The sequence below is a fragment of the Athene cunicularia genome (genome assembly GCF_003259725.1).
Source record: "Athene cunicularia isolate RWA chromosome 5 unlocalized genomic scaffold, athCun1 chr5_part1, whole genome shotgun sequence".
Taxonomy (NCBI): domain Eukaryota; kingdom Metazoa; phylum Chordata; class Aves; order Strigiformes; family Strigidae; genus Athene; species Athene cunicularia.
In genome coordinates this window covers 17,236,880-17,254,508 of record NW_020799101.1, presented here as the reverse complement: position 1 = coordinate 17,254,508, position 17,629 = coordinate 17,236,880, and the positions used below count along the sequence as shown (strand labels likewise).

The 17,629-nt window shown below is 42.4% G+C and overlaps 2 protein-coding genes across 3 annotated transcripts in view; one reads left to right on the top strand and one right to left on the bottom strand.

Moving 5' to 3' along the window:
• Window positions 1-485: 485 nt before the first annotated feature.
• Window positions 486-10,783, top strand: UBR7 (ubiquitin protein ligase E3 component n-recognin 7 (putative)). The gene is made up of 10 exons (XM_026849254.1): window positions 486-557; window positions 640-792; window positions 2,357-2,452; window positions 3,620-3,673; window positions 4,836-4,941; window positions 6,362-6,546; window positions 7,101-7,232; window positions 7,634-7,796; window positions 8,662-8,723; window positions 9,491-10,783. The coding sequence occupies exons 1-10, from the start codon at window positions 486-488 to the stop codon at window positions 9,581-9,583; spliced, it is 1,116 nt and encodes a 371-aa protein (XP_026705055.1). The 3' UTR covers window positions 9,584-10,783.
• A 1,975-nt stretch (window positions 10,784-12,758) lies between these two features.
• The window catches only part of BTBD7 (BTB domain containing 7), a 37,864-nt gene continuing 32,993 nt past the window's right edge, over window positions 12,759-17,629 (bottom strand). For both annotated transcript variants that reach the window (XM_026849363.1, XM_026849364.1), the window contains one exon: window positions 12,759-17,085. In XM_026849363.1, the coding sequence (XP_026705164.1) occupies window positions 16,270-17,085 (816 nt within the window). In that variant the 3' untranslated portion in view covers window positions 12,759-16,269. The remainder of the gene's footprint in view (window positions 17,086-17,629) is intronic.

Sequence of the window (17,629 nt, the reverse complement as noted above, 5' to 3'; positions counted from 1 at the left end):
GGCCGTCCCGGGGGCGGGAAACGCGCGTGCGGCGGGGGCGGCGCGAGGCTCCCGGGCCGGTCCCTCACGGCCTCTCCGGGGCGAACGCGGGCCCGAGGTAAACGCTGACCCTCACCTCCCGGACCCGAGCGCTGGGACGCCCGGCGGGGCTGTGAGCGTGAGGTGAGCCGGGCAGGGGAAGTTCCCCGGAGCCGCCGCCACTGTGTGATCCGCCGCAGTGAGGTAGGGCAGCGTGCAACTCCCCGAATACACCGCTTCCAGCAAAACTGTACAGGCAGGTGAGGTCAGGTCACCGAGGTGCCCGTGTGCCCCCGTTCGCCTGGCATAGCGACCCTATTTACATGAGAGCTTAGGTGTCTGAGGGGGAGGCAAGAGCTTAATCACCTCTATGGACCCAGCCTTCGGAAATGAACCATTTCACGGCCTCGCTTGCCAACACGTGCTCGTGTTCCTGAGTGTAGTAGTTGCAGCACCCAGGGTCAGGTATGCCGCTGTGGTCTCCCAGCCAAGTGCTGTTGCAAATGGTGGTGTTAGCTGAGATCTGCCCAGAACAGCGTGTGGGAGGGTAAGGCTGCAGGGCCCCTTCGGCCAGTTCTGACTGATGCTATTGTTTAAATAGCTGCAAGAGTGTTTTTATAGCTCCTAATAAACTGCTGGGAATTGTTACAAACACAAAAGTTAGTGTGTTTTCAGTTAATAAAAAACCTGAAATGCTGTGTTTTTCTTTCCAGGAACTTCCGCTGTGACTGTGGAAATAGCAAGTTCAAAAATCTGCAGTGCAAGTTACTCCCAGTAAGTTCAGACATAGATTTCATGCATACGGAATCAAAACTACAGGCTTGGGAGGCTGATGCCTTGCCTCAGCCAGTGCTGACTTGTGATGCCTCTGCTTTTTCCAGCAAGTTAAACAAGGTGGGAGTATTACAGCAGGAGATAAACTGTTAAGGTACCAAAGGGAAATGTTGTAGGGAGAGAGAACATTTGATTCTTGTCATCCATGAATGCAGTTGTTTGGTGTCCATGGTCAGCACAGTGCCGGAAACGTGTCCTGATGCCTACACTAATACATCTGCTTAGCTTTAAGCTGGCTTCAGGAAGACCTTTTGGACTGCAATTTTGTAATTGCATTAAGGAAATTTAAAGTTGTGCTGCTGTCAAAGAGACAGTTCTCTCCTCTTCCTTGTGGTGGCATTAGTGCCCTAATCTTTTTTGATAGGTTGTCACCAGAGCATACTGATGGATTAGTTTTTTACTATGAAGCCCCGTGTGCCTTTATACTTGGTGGGCATTTTGGGTTTGTCAAGTAGTTGGTAATTGTCTGGGAAGCAGTGACAGGAAGCTGGCCTGCCTGCAGTGCAGCTCACAGGGTAATAACAGTCCAAATGTAGAAACATCAAGTGGTTTTGTGTATGACTGTTTTGTTCTGGCAGAACTGGGATGGATGCAGAGCTAGTCGGCCTCAGGCTACAGTCCAGTGATCCCTACAGAGACACCTGTGACAATTTTAAGATGTTACTGTTTCTTATTTGAATCAATGGAAAGGATCACATGGTTGTTCCTCTTCCTTCAGTTCAGTGCAAAATCAATTGTATTGTTTAAGTGACCTTCAGCATCTGTCCATTAATGTGGCCATCTTCAGGAATGCCGGGTGCTCGCCTCGTCCGTTCTTCCTTTGTCAGAACAGTGGTAGAGAGCTCTTTGTAGTCATATCATAAATGGTCACAGCTGCTTCTGCGGGGGCTGATGGTAGGTGGCCTTGGGTTGCCACAATGTGCAGTTCTGAAGCCCCCTGGCTGCAGCTATATTAGCTGTTTGTTTTTTAGTGGAATTACCTGTAATTGAATTTCACTCGGCATGTTTAGTAATGTAGATAATCCTCTCCTGTAGTGTGAAGTTTATATGACATGAATTTAGTGGAAGCTCAGTGGTAAGATTAAACCAAATTGGGGTTGGAATACAGTCTGGATGTTTAAAAAAGAATGGAGGGGAAGCTGCCCAATAAATCTACAGACGTTGTTATAATGTCAGCAGGCAGGCATGGTTGGTGATCAAAACTCTTAAATGGTTTTAGATTAGTAGTTGCTGGACAAACACCATGGTTGTCATTTGTTACAAAGGTGGAAAGCTTTTTCCTCTTTCCGTTTGAACTTCAGCGTTCTCGCGTGCCCTATCTGCTGCTCATGGTATAGCATAGGTGTCTGGATAATATATTTTGGGATCTTCAAGCTGGTAAGTATAGTGATTGCTTTTAGGAATTAAAGTGGAACAGGAATTGGGTTTTTCTAGATTATACATCTTTTCTGTCTTTTATTTTTCATTACATTGTCTATTGAGAATTTTTTTCCTTTTCTCCTAGGAAAAGGGCAAGGTGAATTCAGGAAATAAGTATAATGACAATTTCTATGGATTATACTGTACTTGTAAAAGACCTTATCCTGATCCTGAAGATGAGGTAAATACAAAACTCGGTAGTAATCATACATATATAGTGTTTATGCAAAATATTGTCCAAAGGGTAGTTGCTGAGCTACTTTGCAGGGAAGATCCCACTTTAAGAAATCTTAAGTTCCATATTGCTTTTGGTTGTCATATGCTGTATAAAGTAATTACTTTTTTTTTTTTTTTTTTAAATGGTAGAATGTGTTTATGCCTTAAAGACAGATAAGGAGGACAAACCATCATTTGGTCAAAATGCTGATGCAGTCCTCCCTGCTTTCTTCTCTAAAGTTTCAGAGATCCCTTAGGGGGTGAGTTTCTCATCATCTTGAGAAATGTGGCAAGCACAGAATAAACACATTGCACATGTTAGGAGAGACCAGGATCTGCTTCTTGGTGCCTGCAGCCGTGCTCTGACAAGGCTTCTGGTATGGAGAGAGTCTGTCCTGTAGCACTGGCTTTAGCTTTCCTTTATGGCAGTCAGGACACTTTTTTTTCTGTCTGAAGTATTAAAATATACCACTTGGTTTGCGCGCACACACACACACATACACACACACACACACACACACACACACACGCTCTCACACTTTTGTTTGCAGTCATAGAAGTTAGGTGGTTTAAAGAATAAGGAAGGCACAAGTCTTTCAAATCCAAAAAAGTGTTTTATAAACTTACCTCTCTGAAGTTCAGAGAAAGCTAAGTATTTCTAAAGAAATCATTAATAATTTTTTCGTAACAAAGCAGTTTGTACCATACTGCATGGTGGACAGTTAGGATTGTGGCATTCCTTCAGAAACCTGATGATACCAGTATCTTTCTTTTGCTAAACTGCCTGATCATGCATTTCTGTTCACAGGAAGAAAGATACCAACAGTGTATTCATTTTTTTTTTTTGTCCCTTTTGTGTGAGAATGTCTTGCTCTACTGGGAAAACTAGTTTTTGGAATAATAAATGGGAATTTCCAGTCTTGTTAATATGACAAATTACATATGCTGTTGAACTCCAGGGACACAAACTGACTAATGAAGCAGTTAACTACTTATTAATGGCAGCTCCCAGTGGGTGGGTGAAGAGGGAAGTGCAATTCACTTGAGCAGGCTTTGCATAATACTGCCGTTTGACACTTGGGAAAGATTCTGGAGGTTGCTGTTAATGCTAATAATCTGACCGATCATCTAGGTTCCAGATGAGATGATCCAGTGCATAGTTTGTGAAGACTGGTTCCATGGAAGGGTAAGGAAGCTCTTAAGTCGCAGAATTGCTATTTGCATAGAAATAAGTCAGTGTCGGTTAAGTTTGTATGGTTATTCTTACTTGGGAAGGTTTGCTGTAGTTCTCAAAAGATTTATTACATGAGGTCTGAGGTATTTCTTTTCATTCTATGCAAAGGAATGTTGAAAGGTTAATTTTGTGCTGCTGTCCACAAAAAACTAGGAGGAGTTCTACGTTTTTGAAGGCTACCACTGCAGAATAAAAAGATAACTTTATAACTGTCTGTTTAATTGGAAAATTCTAATCAAGTTGGTGAGAAAAAGATTCTTACTGAGGCACATCATTATGAACTACCTGAATAGTTCTTCATTCAGAAGAATGCTTTTAAAACCGCAGTTCCTTTAAGTGGCAAGGAACAAACTGTGCTCTTGGTTCCTGATTACAGACTGTGGGGAAATATTTTAAAAGCAGCTCAGCACTTTAGTGAGTGGCCTACTTAACATGTAAGCATTAAGGATTCAACCTCTTGTGCCTTGAAGGGCGTGAGTGAAATTCCATGTTTGAAGTTGCAGGATCAAAGAATAAAAAGAAATATCATTGGCTTCAATTATAGGTTCTGTAGATAAACTATAGGATTCATTTGTGTAAATGTATGTATGAAGAATGTTATGCTGCATACTGTGAGCTTTGCAAGAATGCTTTTCAAAAGAAAGCTGCTAAGTGTTTTTAATTGCCTAAATAGTTGTCACCATTTTCTGGAGAGTTTTGGGGCCTAATTATTCTCAAGTTCAGTATGTGATCAATATGAAGATTTACAATCTTTTCCATGGAAGAAAGCAATCATAAAAAGTTATTTGAGAGTTTAAATGTGCAATGTTTGAGAGGTATCTTTAGGAGAGTTTAGAAGAATATCACTTAGAAATGAGATGAAGATAGGACTGAGATTTCTGGGTATGTAGAAGGCATAAAAGGCTGTAGACAAAGAGAATTATTTCATCTTTTCCCTGGAATTTTTATCAGCTCTTCCAAGTTTCTAAGTTACAGAGATGATTATTGTAGAAACTTAGCAGGAGTGTATGCTTACGCTGAAAATGTTCGACGTTTTATTTCCCCTAAACCTAGAGTTGAGTCTGTCGGTTTGCAGTGAGTGCTTCACTGCTGTGTGCTTGTTTCTCTTTGATAGCATCTTGGTGCAGTTCCCCCTGAAAGTGGAGACTTTCATGAAATGGTGTGCCAAGTCTGCATGAAGCACTGCCATTTCCTGTGGGCTTATGCATCGCAGTTAGCAGGTAAAGAAAATTAAGAGTCAATATTTCATTATCATGTATTTCTCAGACATGGTCGATTAATGACATGATATTAAGTTGTTGGAGAAATGATACTCGTTATATTGGACAATCACCTTCAGCAGTGGAACATGCAGGGCTGCAGTAACTGTTCTGTAAAAAAAAAAAAAAAAAAAAAAAAGAAGTTCTTGTTCCCAAATCTTAATTCTGTGGTGCTCACAATGTGCTAGCACATAGATAGATGAAGACTGACTTAATTTCTAAACTGGATCAGAGAACTGAAGAGCTATCCTAGGGGAAGCAGTGAGGCAAACAGCTGAGTATAAGAGGCTCTGAGCACCTCCCCTGCTTCCTCCTCCTTCCTTCCCCTGACCTCAATGTTCACATAGGTGTCCTTGTAACTTCTCCTCAAAGTCCCAACCGCCTCCCAGGTCCCCCTTCTAAATACATTGTCACAGAGGCGCACCCACCATCACTAACTGGCCTTGCCTTGGCCAGAGGTGGGTCTGACTTGGAGATGCGGAAGCTTCAAGAAGCTTCTCAGAGGGGCCATCGCTGTAGCCCCGTCCCCCGTCACCAAAACCCCACCACTCAAACACAACACATCTGCGTAGAGCTGGGACTGTGCTCAGGACGTGTGATACCTGCAGTCACACCAAGCCTCTGCTCCCTTCTCTGCAGGATTGGAAGCGTAGATGACTTGACTTGTGTTCTGTGGAAAGAGCTGGTTTCACATAGTCTTCTAAATGTCATTTATATTAATTGGTGATTGATCTCTTATTTGCCAGAAATTTCATTGGTAGTTTTAAGGATTCCAAGCTGGCCCTCCTGGAGTCCTCTTCCTTCTAATGTAAATACAGTACAGAATGGGTGGCGGGTGTTTTTTTGTTTTCGTTTTTCTCCTTCTAACCCACTATGTCACAGGGCACACTTCTGAACTGACATCAAAAGAAAAACTTGTTTTAAAGAAGGAAGTAGTTAGTGTAGTTAATCTGTCCTGGAGTTTTTTTGTGTGTGCATCTAGAGAAAAAGGACTCTGACACAAAGTCAGCAAAAAGGTACACGCCATCTACTGAACCTGCAGTAAGTATCAAGGGGTGTCAGGAAGGACAGGCATCTTAATACAGAACTGTCTCAAATTGTGATCCTCTTTTCCCTCTCCTAGAGCTTAGGTTTTGGGAAGCAGGGTCTTTTAGAATAGGAGTATGAAAGGTGAAGAAGACTGTGGTGAAAGAGAGACCGGTTTCTTTGTGCACCTAGGTCAGTGTATCTTTGGACAGCTGTAGAGTGTGTCCAAGACCCTGAAACGTATGAGGTGTACCTTGGTGCTCTTTGACGCTGCACTGGAAAGCAGAGAACATCTGTGGTAGTCTGTACGTTGTCTGGCACAGTATTTTCACTTACATGGGTATGTATCTTCCAGTTCCTGCTTTGACCAAAGTGAACTCCCTTGAAGATGAAGGGATTGTCCTGAAGGCTGAGGAAAGTGAAGAGCCAAAAAAAGAAATTAAAAAAGAAAGTGGAGTGGAACACCAAGAAACAAAGGAGGAAGCGCAAACAGAACAGTTTAATGAACCATCCACTAGCTCTGGGTCTGCCTGTCCAGAGGTAAAATGTACCTTCTTTTCTGTCCTGTACATCTTCGTAGTGATGGTAGGTGAAGTAGAGCCCACCTGTTTCTGAATAGGTTCAGTGAAGAGGTAAATGCTTTCAGTCTGTTTCCGTGTTCCTCTTCAGTCACTGCCACTTCAAACACATGGTCTCTGCGGAGCGTGGTGTAGGCTGTAGAACATGATTGTAGAAGTGGGTGACAAGGGTGTAACGTCTGTTTGCAAACAGGTTATATCCACCCCTTCTTGTCAGCCACCAGGACTTTACACTGAGGTAACTTCTGAGTTTGTTCTAATATAGGTGTATTCTGCATTGTAGCTGCATTTGCATGACAAATCTTAAGCGTTTATGGCCATTGCAGTAAATTTCTACAGAAATTTCCAGTGGAAACTGCTAAAACCTCATGTGGATGAAATGGTAATACAGGTTGTTTATAAAAATAAACGTGTCTGAGATAAAAGAAAAGTCTTGCAGAAGGAAAATGACATGCTGGAAAGGACGGAGTGTATTTGAAGTGACATTATAGAGCACTGAACACTCATTTAATTCAGGTAGTTACCAAGAGTGAGGAGCCAGTCTGCAAGCTGAAAGAACTCCAAAGCAAGCAATTTTTAATAAAAGATACTGCTACCTTTTGGCCATCGAACTGGAGAAGCAAATTATGCACCTGTGAAGACTGTTTGGTATGTATTCTCTCTTCATTATCACCTTCACTGATATGAGGGAGGCAGGGAGGAGCTCCGAGAGAATCTTTGAAGAGAAACTTGTAGATAAAATCTGTGTAAAAGTTCTTACTCTGCCTATAAACACCTAAAAAACCCCTCCACCCCTCAAAGAAACATACCAAATATTTGGAATTAATAGAGCACAAAGGAACTTCTAAATATTTGTATTTTCTTTGCTGCTTAAATGCAGGATTGCTTTGGAAGCCCTTATGGGAAGATGTCTGAAATGCTGGATCCAAAATTTACATTATTTTTTTTTTTGTTATTATTTGTGATACTGAACACAACAAGGACTGGGGGACAGCATCTCCGTCTGAGAAGTTGTGCAACATAAAAGTAAATTTTACTTTATTCTCCAGAAAATGTATTCAGAGCTTGAAGTCCAGTTCCTGACAGATGAATGTGACACTGTCTTGGCTTACGAAAATAAAGGTACCAGTGACCAAGAAACAGAGAGGAGAGATCCTTTAATGGACACCCTTAACAGCATGAACAGAGTCCAGCAAGTAGAACTCATCTGTGGTAATTACAACTTCATTTTCAGAATCTGCTTTAACACTGTAACTGAACAGTTTCCCGTAAGAGATTGGTATCAGGTCTTGCAGTGTGGTGTCAAACTGTTTTTGAAGTAACATACAGAAGACTGTACGGCACACTGCACACCTCAGTCAGGATTACTCTAGAGAAGTTTGTCCTCTCTGGCCTGTTGTTACAGCTTTAACTTACATGGAGGAACTACACGTGTGGGAGCTTTTCCCCTATTTAACACCTTAGGTACTGTATTGATAGTAGTTTCTTGTAACATGAATATTCAATTCACACGTCTGCTGTCTGGCTTATTTATCTTACCCTGTTCTGTTGTCTGGGAATCTCCTGGTGTCTGGGGGAGTGCCAACGCCGTGAAGCTGGGGCCAGGGTGCCCCTGGCAGCTCTGACAAGGCAGCTGTTGAGGTATTTTATAACTGGAGCTGTGTTTCCCTCTTCCACGTGGGGGGTTTGCACTCTGGCCAGGACACTCGCCCAATCCTGAGTTACAGGTGATCCACGTGTGCTTTTGCAGTGGGGAGCTGGGAGCAGGGGTGGTCTTTTAACTAATTGTACTAATTCACTCAACTTCTGTACGTATCTCCAAAGATCACCTGAACAGACACTCAGACTGTGTAGGCTAGTCTGATAAAGTATTAGGATTCTCATGTTTACCTGGACTTGCCTTTCTCTTTATTATTATTACTTGTAATGTTGTTCAAACCTGTATTTGTTTCAAGTAAATCTAACAAACAAGAGGAAGTAGAACAAGTTGTCTTCTAGAGCCACTGTTAAACTAGAGCTGAGTATCTTCTGTTTTTTTTTTTTATTTTCTTTCCCTTGCCTTTGTTTCTCTATCCAGAATACAATGATTTAAAGACAGAACTGACTGACTATCTCAGGAGATTTGCAGATGAGGGAACGGTAAGGTGCAACTCACAGAATTTGTTTGCCAGAAAATGTGTTTTAAAGTACTGTTGAGGGCTGGGTATTGTCTAGTATGATGCTATGTTACAGTGTTTTTTCCCTGCCTCTTGGAGGTATTGCAGTAGAAATTAGAACCCCCCGATTTCACTGGTATTTAGAAGTTGTATTTCCTTAATGACATTGTTGAGAGATAACAGGGACCTTACAGAAATCTGTCTATGAAGTACTGAGAGCAGTTCTTAAATGAAGCTGCTTTTGCTTTAGGAAAAGTATTCAGGAAACAAAGCTCTTAACCATTGACTTTGAGTAAATATTGGCAGTCTTGTCAGGTGTTTTCCTGGAGGCATTTGCATGCTGTTATTAATCAACACATGCATTTTGTTGGTTTATTTGCTGAATTGCCACTCTTAGTTACATTGTAAAGAAGCTGAAGTGAGCTAGTGAAGATCTTGCTCTGTGTTGGTTTTTCTGCTGATAAAAGCAAGTGATCAAACCCATTAAAAATATCCTCAGGAGCTTTGCTCCGCGTGCTTGTCCTGCCTTTGGGAAGCTTGTTTCTCTGTGCTCTTACAGTTCAACATGGGTTTTAATTGTCTCCTTTGGGTCCGAGGGGAAAGCTGTAGTGCCAGCTGTACCGCAGAGGTTCCGGTACACGTCCCTTCATATGCTTTGTGTGTTACGTGTGGGATGCATGCGAGGGAAAGGAAAGGATGGTTTAATTGAATTCCTGTAGCACAATCTGGGTTCCGTATTGCTTCCCCCAGGTGGTTAAAAGAGAAGACATTCAGCACTTCTTTGAAGAATTTCAGTCACGGAAAAGACGACGGACTAACCGGATGCAGTACTACTGTAGTTAGACTGAGAGGGCTTGTGTCTGAAAGGACAACTGGGAGAACAATAGACATTGGCAAAGCAAAGAGGCATCTTCAGTAGTTTGGCTTCTCATCCAGCTGTCCAAGAAACGTCTTCATTTTGTCTCATACTTGTTCCTTTATTTGTAGCGACTAAAACGTGTTCTTAACTGGTACACTGCCATTAGAGGGATTTTAGTGCTGATGGGCTCCACACGGCTGCGGGGGGCAGCCAGCGCCTGCTGCAGCAAGCCCGGTTCCTGCTGAGGGGGATCCGCGCCCTCCCCTCGGGTGGAGTTGTTGTAGCGAGGGCTCCCCGGGGTCCCGCGGGCAGGCGCCCAGGCAGGAATGGGTTCTGGCAGGTGGGTCCCATCCAGCGGAGGGCCCAGCGCTGCGCGCTCTCTCCAGGCGGGTGAAAAATGGGAAATCAGAGGGTAGGCTTGATGCAACGGAGTGTGCTATCTGTTTTTATAAATTCAAAAGCTTTCTTTCTAATATTGTACAGTGATGTTTTACATGCAAAAAATCGTCACTTGAACTTTATCCACTCGCTAGAATATAAATAGTATCTAGGAGGAGGTATGAGAGTACAGCTTAGGCAGCGGGGAGGTTTGTTGTAGGACTTACTAACATGCTTTGATTTTAAGGACTAATCTACTGCAAACTACTCCGTAAATAGTTCTGAGAACACTGCAGCATCCTGGCATTTTTCTACAGAATAGTGTGTGATCTTTTTATAATCACTGTGATAATCATGGAACAAGATTACCACAGTGCGTCACTGACTTAAGAATCTGCACTTAGCTACAATTAAATATTGACTTTTCCTAAATTTGGAGACTATTGTAGTTTTTAGTTTGCCTTTACCCAAAAACAGCAGAACCTACTTTAAGAAAGTTCTAATTTTTAACTCCTTTATGTAGTAGGATGATTTCTTTACTATGGGGTACTCATGTTCATGACTTTTGGGAAGGAAATGAGACCTTTATGTATCATTGTCCCTCTTACTTGTTTCTGATCACTTTATTTACAAAAGCTAGTTTTAGGGTAGATGCTCACTTCAGGGGTTTGTTTCATGCGAAATGACTAGTTGCTTTTAAATTTAACCCTGGGTAGTGTATGTGCTTTTTTTGCAGCAACTGTTAATGGGAGTTGTAACTGCCTATCTAATTCATATCTAAAAATTAAAGAACTGTTCAGTCTGTGCTGTCTGGGTGTTTTGAAGTGCTGCTGTAGTAGTTTGTTTTCATCCCTGCCCTGACCCATTGGTCCTGTGGCCAACACCCATCTTGGGGGCCCAGTTGAGCACTGGGCTCAGCCCAGCCCAGTATTCTCAGGTGTCTGCCTCCCCCTGCAACCGAGGGCTGGCAGCCTTTGCTGGTACTGCTTTGGGCAGCAGATGCAGCAGCAGGGGATGGCGCTTCCTTGGTGGTGCAGTTCTGGCCTGTAATTCCCTGAAATGGGGGAGAAGGTGCCTGGAGGCACCAGCTGTGCAGGGCCCCAGCTCTGAGGCCAGGCCTTGGGCAGGGCACTGCCCTGCCCCGTGCACAGCAGCAGCAGGTGCCCAGGGGGAGCCGTTCAGCTGCGGGAAGCTTTCTGCACCCAGCCTGTCAATTTCCGCACCCCAGAGCCACCGCAGCTCCTGCGGCACAGCCCGGGGTGGGGCTCCGGGTGGGCACAGGTACAAGCGCCCTGACAGCCCCGGTGGTTCCTGCCCAAAGGCTGCCCCCAGCCAGGAGGCACCCTGCCTTCCATATAGTTAGCTGACATAGAAGAACACAGTTACAAAGGGAAGAGAAAGTCTGTAACAATAAATTGTCTAGTTGAGGAAGTTGCTCCTAAAACTCATCTTCCTGGATGCAGAAATGAAGGTGTCAATAATTAACATTTAAGACCATACAGCACTCACTGTGCACCTTTCTGCTTGCTGCATGGACATGCTTCTAAACTTGAGCTATCTCTTTGAAGTAGGGAAGAAAGCACTTGTTTCTGTACAAGAGACTTAAAGACTCGGCTGATGCAGGGTAACAGCAGGAAGAGAATGCTGGGTACTTCCTGAGTGCCTTTGTCTAGCTGTTCTACTGAGAAAACAAACACTTCCCAAGTCAAGGGTTAAGTCCCCCTGCCTCGACTAAGAGTAATCCTATCACCTTTAATACTGAATAGTCTCAAGTCAACTAAGCTCTAGGCAGAACAACTCACTGGACTATTTTGCCAAAGTGCTTTTCCTCTTTAACAAGCTGCTTGAACCTGCCACTAATTTTGAATTCCTCCTTTTACACTGGTTTGTACCATATCCTTAATGTTCAAAGCATTGTGCACATTTTTTTCCAGAAATAACAACAAATCCTGGCAGGTTTTAAAAGCCTTTACTGTTAAAGGTTTGTATCAAGCACTCCTTTCACCCAGCCATCGGTCAGGGAAAGTTTGGGAGACAGGTGTAGGCTGGCTGGGGCAGGAGGGCAGGCAGCAGCGCTGTGGCAGCCCACTGAGAACAGTCAACTGGAAGAAGACACACAAGCACGTTCTATACAAGCCATTTATTTGAAATGCCAACTATACGTAGGATAAAGTCAGTGTTACATGCTTCTCAGCAACAGTAGAAAAATAGAACCAGTGAAAACCTTTTTACAACTGTAATGGTACTCAAAAGAGAAATGTATTGTTTTACAATGCATCACACAAGACTAGAATTCAAGTTTGTAGGTACCTAAATAAAAATAACTATTTTTTTTTAAAAAACACTATGTACAATTGAAGCGTAAACAAGTTTTACAAAGTACTGGTTATGCAGGTTGTAGAAAAAACACTTGCATAGGACATGAAGTCAGTTTAAGAAAGTTTTCTGAGCCTTTAGCATTGAAGGCACTTGACTTATACCAGTAACAACACAGGGACAAGAAACAAAACCCTAACATTGCCGAAGGCAGGGCTACCTTCCGGCAGTACAGGTAATTACAGAAACCCCAAATATGGTTTTACAGTTTCATCTCTCAGCTGTTCCCTGCACTAGGCAGAGCTCAGCACCACCTTTACCATAGAAGCATATTATTATTATTAGAAGAAAGAACAGTGCCTCAAACAGCACAAGTATTTTTAAAGAAAAACAAACAAACAAACAAAAAACAACCCAGAATACACCACCACCCCCAAACCACCAACCCAACCCCCCCCCAAACCCCACTAAACCCAAACCAAAGAAATCCATAAGACAAAACATCCGGGACATTCCAGGACCAAAACCCAAGGCTTACAAGTACAGGTGGCAACAGCTTTAACTTTCAGAAATCAAACTCCTCAAGAACAGGAAAAATGCAACAAGAAACTGCCACTCAACACAGCAGTTATTAATACACAACTACAGTAACTCCGTAGAACAACAAAAGACTTCAAAGGAAGAATCTGTTTCAGGAATTAAGTTATTCATCCATATGTTAAGGAAAAGAGGAGGGGGTCAGGGAAAGGAGAGTAAGTTGTTTTTGCATGTTGCTCGCTAAATGAAAGTCTGAGCTCTCTCTTTAATAGAACAAGGAGCACAAGTCCTCCTCATTCAAGAAAACTTAATGTTCATACCTCTATCCTCAAGCAAAATACAGTCAGTAATCTGTTATCTCTATCAAATTTACAGAAGAAAAAGATGTCAATTTCCAGCCTAATCAGAAAGTGCTTCATGTAAACAAGGAGCTTCTGCACCAGAGTTTCAGTAGACAGAGAACAATAAGAAGTAGCAGGTAGCACAGGTACGTGTGTTCTGTGAGCAGGATGCAGTATGAACACTAGCTTCTGAATAAAGCTTCCATGAAGAACAAAGATGGTGTCTCTCCCCTCCCTCTGCACATCCTACTAAGTAGGAAATCCTACTGGAGTACAAAAATCCAGTTCCAGTAATTTGACAAATCGTTCTTTTCCACTTCGAATAAGCTGCTGTTAGCTGCCATCTTATTCCCAACTCAAAATATTCAAGTGAACATGCAGATTGTCTACATGGCCTGATTGTCTTTGTGGCCTCAGAAGGACTTGCCTTTTATTTTGCACCTACTTTTAAACACTTTACTCTCTTTTTTTAATACTGTTCAGCTTCTGAGACTTCAGAAGCAATTTTGTATTCTAAAATGCAGTCATGTTCCCCCCCAGAGTCATTTCTCACCAGCTTATTCCAAAGCCAAAGCATTCCTTCAAGCCATAACCTCAAAACTTCTCAGTCTTCATCAGCCACATCCCGACAAATCTCAAGCTTAAACGTTACATCTGTAGATTTCAGCCCCATCTCTGTCCAGGCACACAGTGCCACATCAAACTATGGTATCTAAAATAATTTTCTCAAAGTACATTTGTTGATTTTTAGGTAAAAATAAATTATTCAGAATAATAGGTCTTCCAAGGACAGCTATGACTTTTTACTAATCAAGCTACCAACACACATATGACCCAAGTGCAGGGAGTTTCAGGGTTTTTGTGTGTGATGAAAGTTAATGCTAGTGCTGGTGAGCATGAGACCCAAGTGTCCGGCTAGAGCTACGCAGTCAGACAGCACTGTGCTCAAATCTCCAGAGGAAACCCAATGAACCTCAGTCCCTAACCTGCAGCAGCACTGTCCCCCCACTGACATCTTCTTACATGTAACAATGTTCTACGCTGCGGTCCCACAGAAATATTGGTGACGAGGCCAGGACCACCAAGTGTCTTGACTGTGGTCCAAAAAACAGATTTAAAAGGCTGACAGAGGAAAGAAAGAAAGAAAAAAAAAAAAACCAAAACCATCTCATCTCACCCAAAAGACATCACCTGTGCAGTTTAGGTAATTTCTCTCCCAATCCTACACTTCACCATCCATGGCTGCAAAAGGGGTACCTGCAGAGCTTTCACAGAAGCAGGAGGCCTACAGATGCATATGCAGGAGACATCAGGATTATTGGTTCAAACACCCATATCTTCATTTATCTAAAAGCTATTTGATAGTTTAGAAATGCACTATTCGGTATATTTCAACAACACTGTGTTGTTGTAACCAGGCCTTGCATACTTTAATGAAACGTTAGGGTGAGAATCTGCCATCAACTAAAACTAAAAGTAAAGTTGCAGCAAGATTTCTGTTTAAATAGTATTAAGCATTTTGAGCTGCAGGAAACAATTCAACTGAACCTTAAAGTAGTCCTTAGGTCACACTTGGGATTAAAGTTTTCTACTACAGGGAAATTCTTCATTATAGAAACTGCATTTAAAAAAACCCCAAACAGGCCTTTACCAGTAGTCACTACACTGCAGTGGCATCAGATCCCTAAATGCAATGAATCTGTGGTAAACACTGCACTAAGGATGCACTTAATAATGGTAACTGTTACACCTGGTGCATTGCTTAACCCCAGCGCAGTGGCAGGGAGCCAGCCCAGATCACCATCATTCCCTCTTCATATCATGTTAATAGGTGAATCTCATTTCTGTGCTTTGAAAAAACAAAGTCAGGAAATGGAAGAGTAATTTAAGAGTGCTAAAGCTTCGCACATTTCATGATGCTAGAGCAGTTACTCTTCACTTTGATTTTGTTCACAGAACAGCTGCAATTATGAAGTCAGCAACACTTCAGATCAGGTAAGGAACACTGAATGACGTCACTAAGACTGAAGCCCTTTTTTAATCATAGGCAGGAGAAAGCAAGGCAAAGAGCAGTCACCTCGGCACCTCTGTTGGAGCAGGAACCCTCACAAGTGGAGGGTCACCATTCAGGCAACAGCGGAGATACTATGCCTTGTCTTCCTGACACTCCAGGATTTAGCATGAATCCTCAACTCTGGTTTTCACTTATCCCCACATACAGGTAGCTGGAAGAACAAGTTATTACTACCATTTTTACAGTATTTCTAGATTTATTTCTGCATGGGCAAACAAACAATTCTAGTCTGTCTAATAAGTGCTTCTGGGTGATCATGGAGTTCTCCATGGTCACAGCTGAACCAGAAAACAAACAGAATCAAACTGTCAGATCCCAGTGAATTTCACTGGAATCTGGACTCCTTAATATCCCCCTGGACTTTTAAAAACCCGATATAATTCTTGAAGTGGGCTTGCTATATAAGGATAAGACCAGCTGCCAGAACTTTTCAAACAAAACATTAGACTGGATTCTTGCCATAGCTGTAAAAATCAGGAAGATTTCAGATCTAAATGAACAAAAAAATATAACTGAAAATGTAGTATTTTCATGTGCTGTTCTTTGGAATTCCTATAATTAAAAAATAAATGCATTGTTACTATCTCATAAGAAAATACATTTCATAACGTGCAACCCAATGCACATTGGGAATTGGCAGGTGAAAGGGAAAATGCAAAAGTATGAAAATACAGTCCTTTAAATGTGACAATAAAGTTTAACATATTAGTACAAAACTAATACACTAAAATACAGGTGCAAAAGGCTACCAGGTTGCAGAAAAAAGGTACCAGCTTTTTTTTTTTTTGAAAGGCTTAATTAAATTTGCTCAAAAAAATATCCCACAAAATAAAACCAGAAGCAGCATTAAAACCAAACCAGTAACATGCTGTCTCTAATAAAGCAATGTATGTACAAAAGAAGTGAGCGAAGCTGAATTCATCTGCTGGCATGGATGAATTTGTCTGACAGAAGTCAGGCCAAAAATTGCAAAAGAAGGGGACGTTTACAACTCTTAGGCACAGAGAAATAGTGGAGGTTGCTTTCACAGGGCAGATTTTTTATACAGGAAGTCTGGTTTGTTTGGAGACCTCCTTCCTCTGCTTACTGCATCTTCCCTTTCCAACTCTGCATTTCTCTGTGCTCCATGTTCCAATGGCTCATCATCTGCCAGTCTCCTGCTGGGTCTCTCTTCTTGCATTTCAGAGGTGTATGCAGAGAGCGAAGGTCTGTTGGAGGTTAGCCCATAGGTTAAATCGGTTTCCATTTTTGTTCTTCCCCTGATGTGAACGGGGCCATTACCAGCATTTTCCTGGGTAGCCAACGCCAAGTCCAGTCGCTGGGGAGGTTGTTCTAAGACATCGAGGTGTATTGGCTCATTCTTTTGTCTATGTTGATGCCCATCTTGGGAGAGCAGGTATTCCCTCCTAGAATCCTCTTGCTTTTTAGGAGATATCTGGGAAGGTAGATAGGCTGACTTTAAGCCACTTGGTGATGCCTTATTGTGGCTATACAAATCTGGGCCAAAATACATGCCTTGTGAAGGCGAAGGACTGTGCCTGTTGGGTGCTGGAGTAGAGGGTCTGCATGCAGCATTAGAGAAGTCATAGAAGTCAGGATATTCCTGCTGATTTTCTCGAGCATCTATTTTTTGCTCTATTGCATGTTTCTTTCGGGAAGTGGGCAAGTGTCTGTTCTGAATACATGAAATGTGCTGGGGTGGACCAGGCCCTACCTCTGCAACCGTCTGGCTTAACTCTGTGTCGACCGTGAGCTCTGGTAATCTTCTGTCTTTTAAAGACATTGCTGACACACCCATCGCGATATCTGGCATCAGTTCATTTAGCAAAGGCTGAGTACACTGGAAAAGAAAAAGAAATTGGTCCATGGAAACAAAGCAAAAGATAAACACAAACTGTATTTAGGACAGTCTGTGATTCAAAATGGCACTTTCCTAATCTACCTTTGCCTAGACCAACCTCAGCCCACAAGTTTCCTACACTGTTTAAAAACACAGGTATCCTCCAGCCTCCACCTTCCTGTTAGCTTAACACAACTTCTTTCCCCGAGGAAGCTGTTGTGCCGCAATAATAGTTCCTCCTAAATGCATCTTATCTTGAATATGCAGTAAATGACAACGTACTGTTAAACTCTCAAAAGTTAAGCCTGCTTTAAGCCACTTGCAACTGCCAGACAAGTCGAAGGTACTCAGTGCAGAACTTGACAAATAGTTTGTTACAGTGCAGGCAAGCCACAAAACATGGATTTCATCACTACAGACACAACCCTTCCGCTTGCAATTCATATTTTAAAGTTTATTGCAGGCACACCTGTAAGCAATCCTGCAAATTCTAGCAGAAACATTTCAGATGTGAAAAAGATCACTATTTGGTTTTCTTAATGAA

Bases quoted from the DNA above. Each gene is read 5' to 3' on its own strand.
- UBR7 (XM_026849254.1), top strand. From the start codon at position 486: ATGCCGCTGTGGTCTCCCAGCCAAGTGCTGTTGCAAATGGTGGTGTTA. The intron at 3,674-4,835 runs GTAAGGAAGCTC...TCTCTTTGATAG, and splicing joins AAGACTGGTTCCATGGAAGG to CATCTTGGTGCAGTTCCCCC. The intron at 7,797-8,661 runs GTAATTACAACT...TTCTCTATCCAG, and splicing joins GCAAGTAGAACTCATCTGTG to AATACAATGATTTAAAGACA.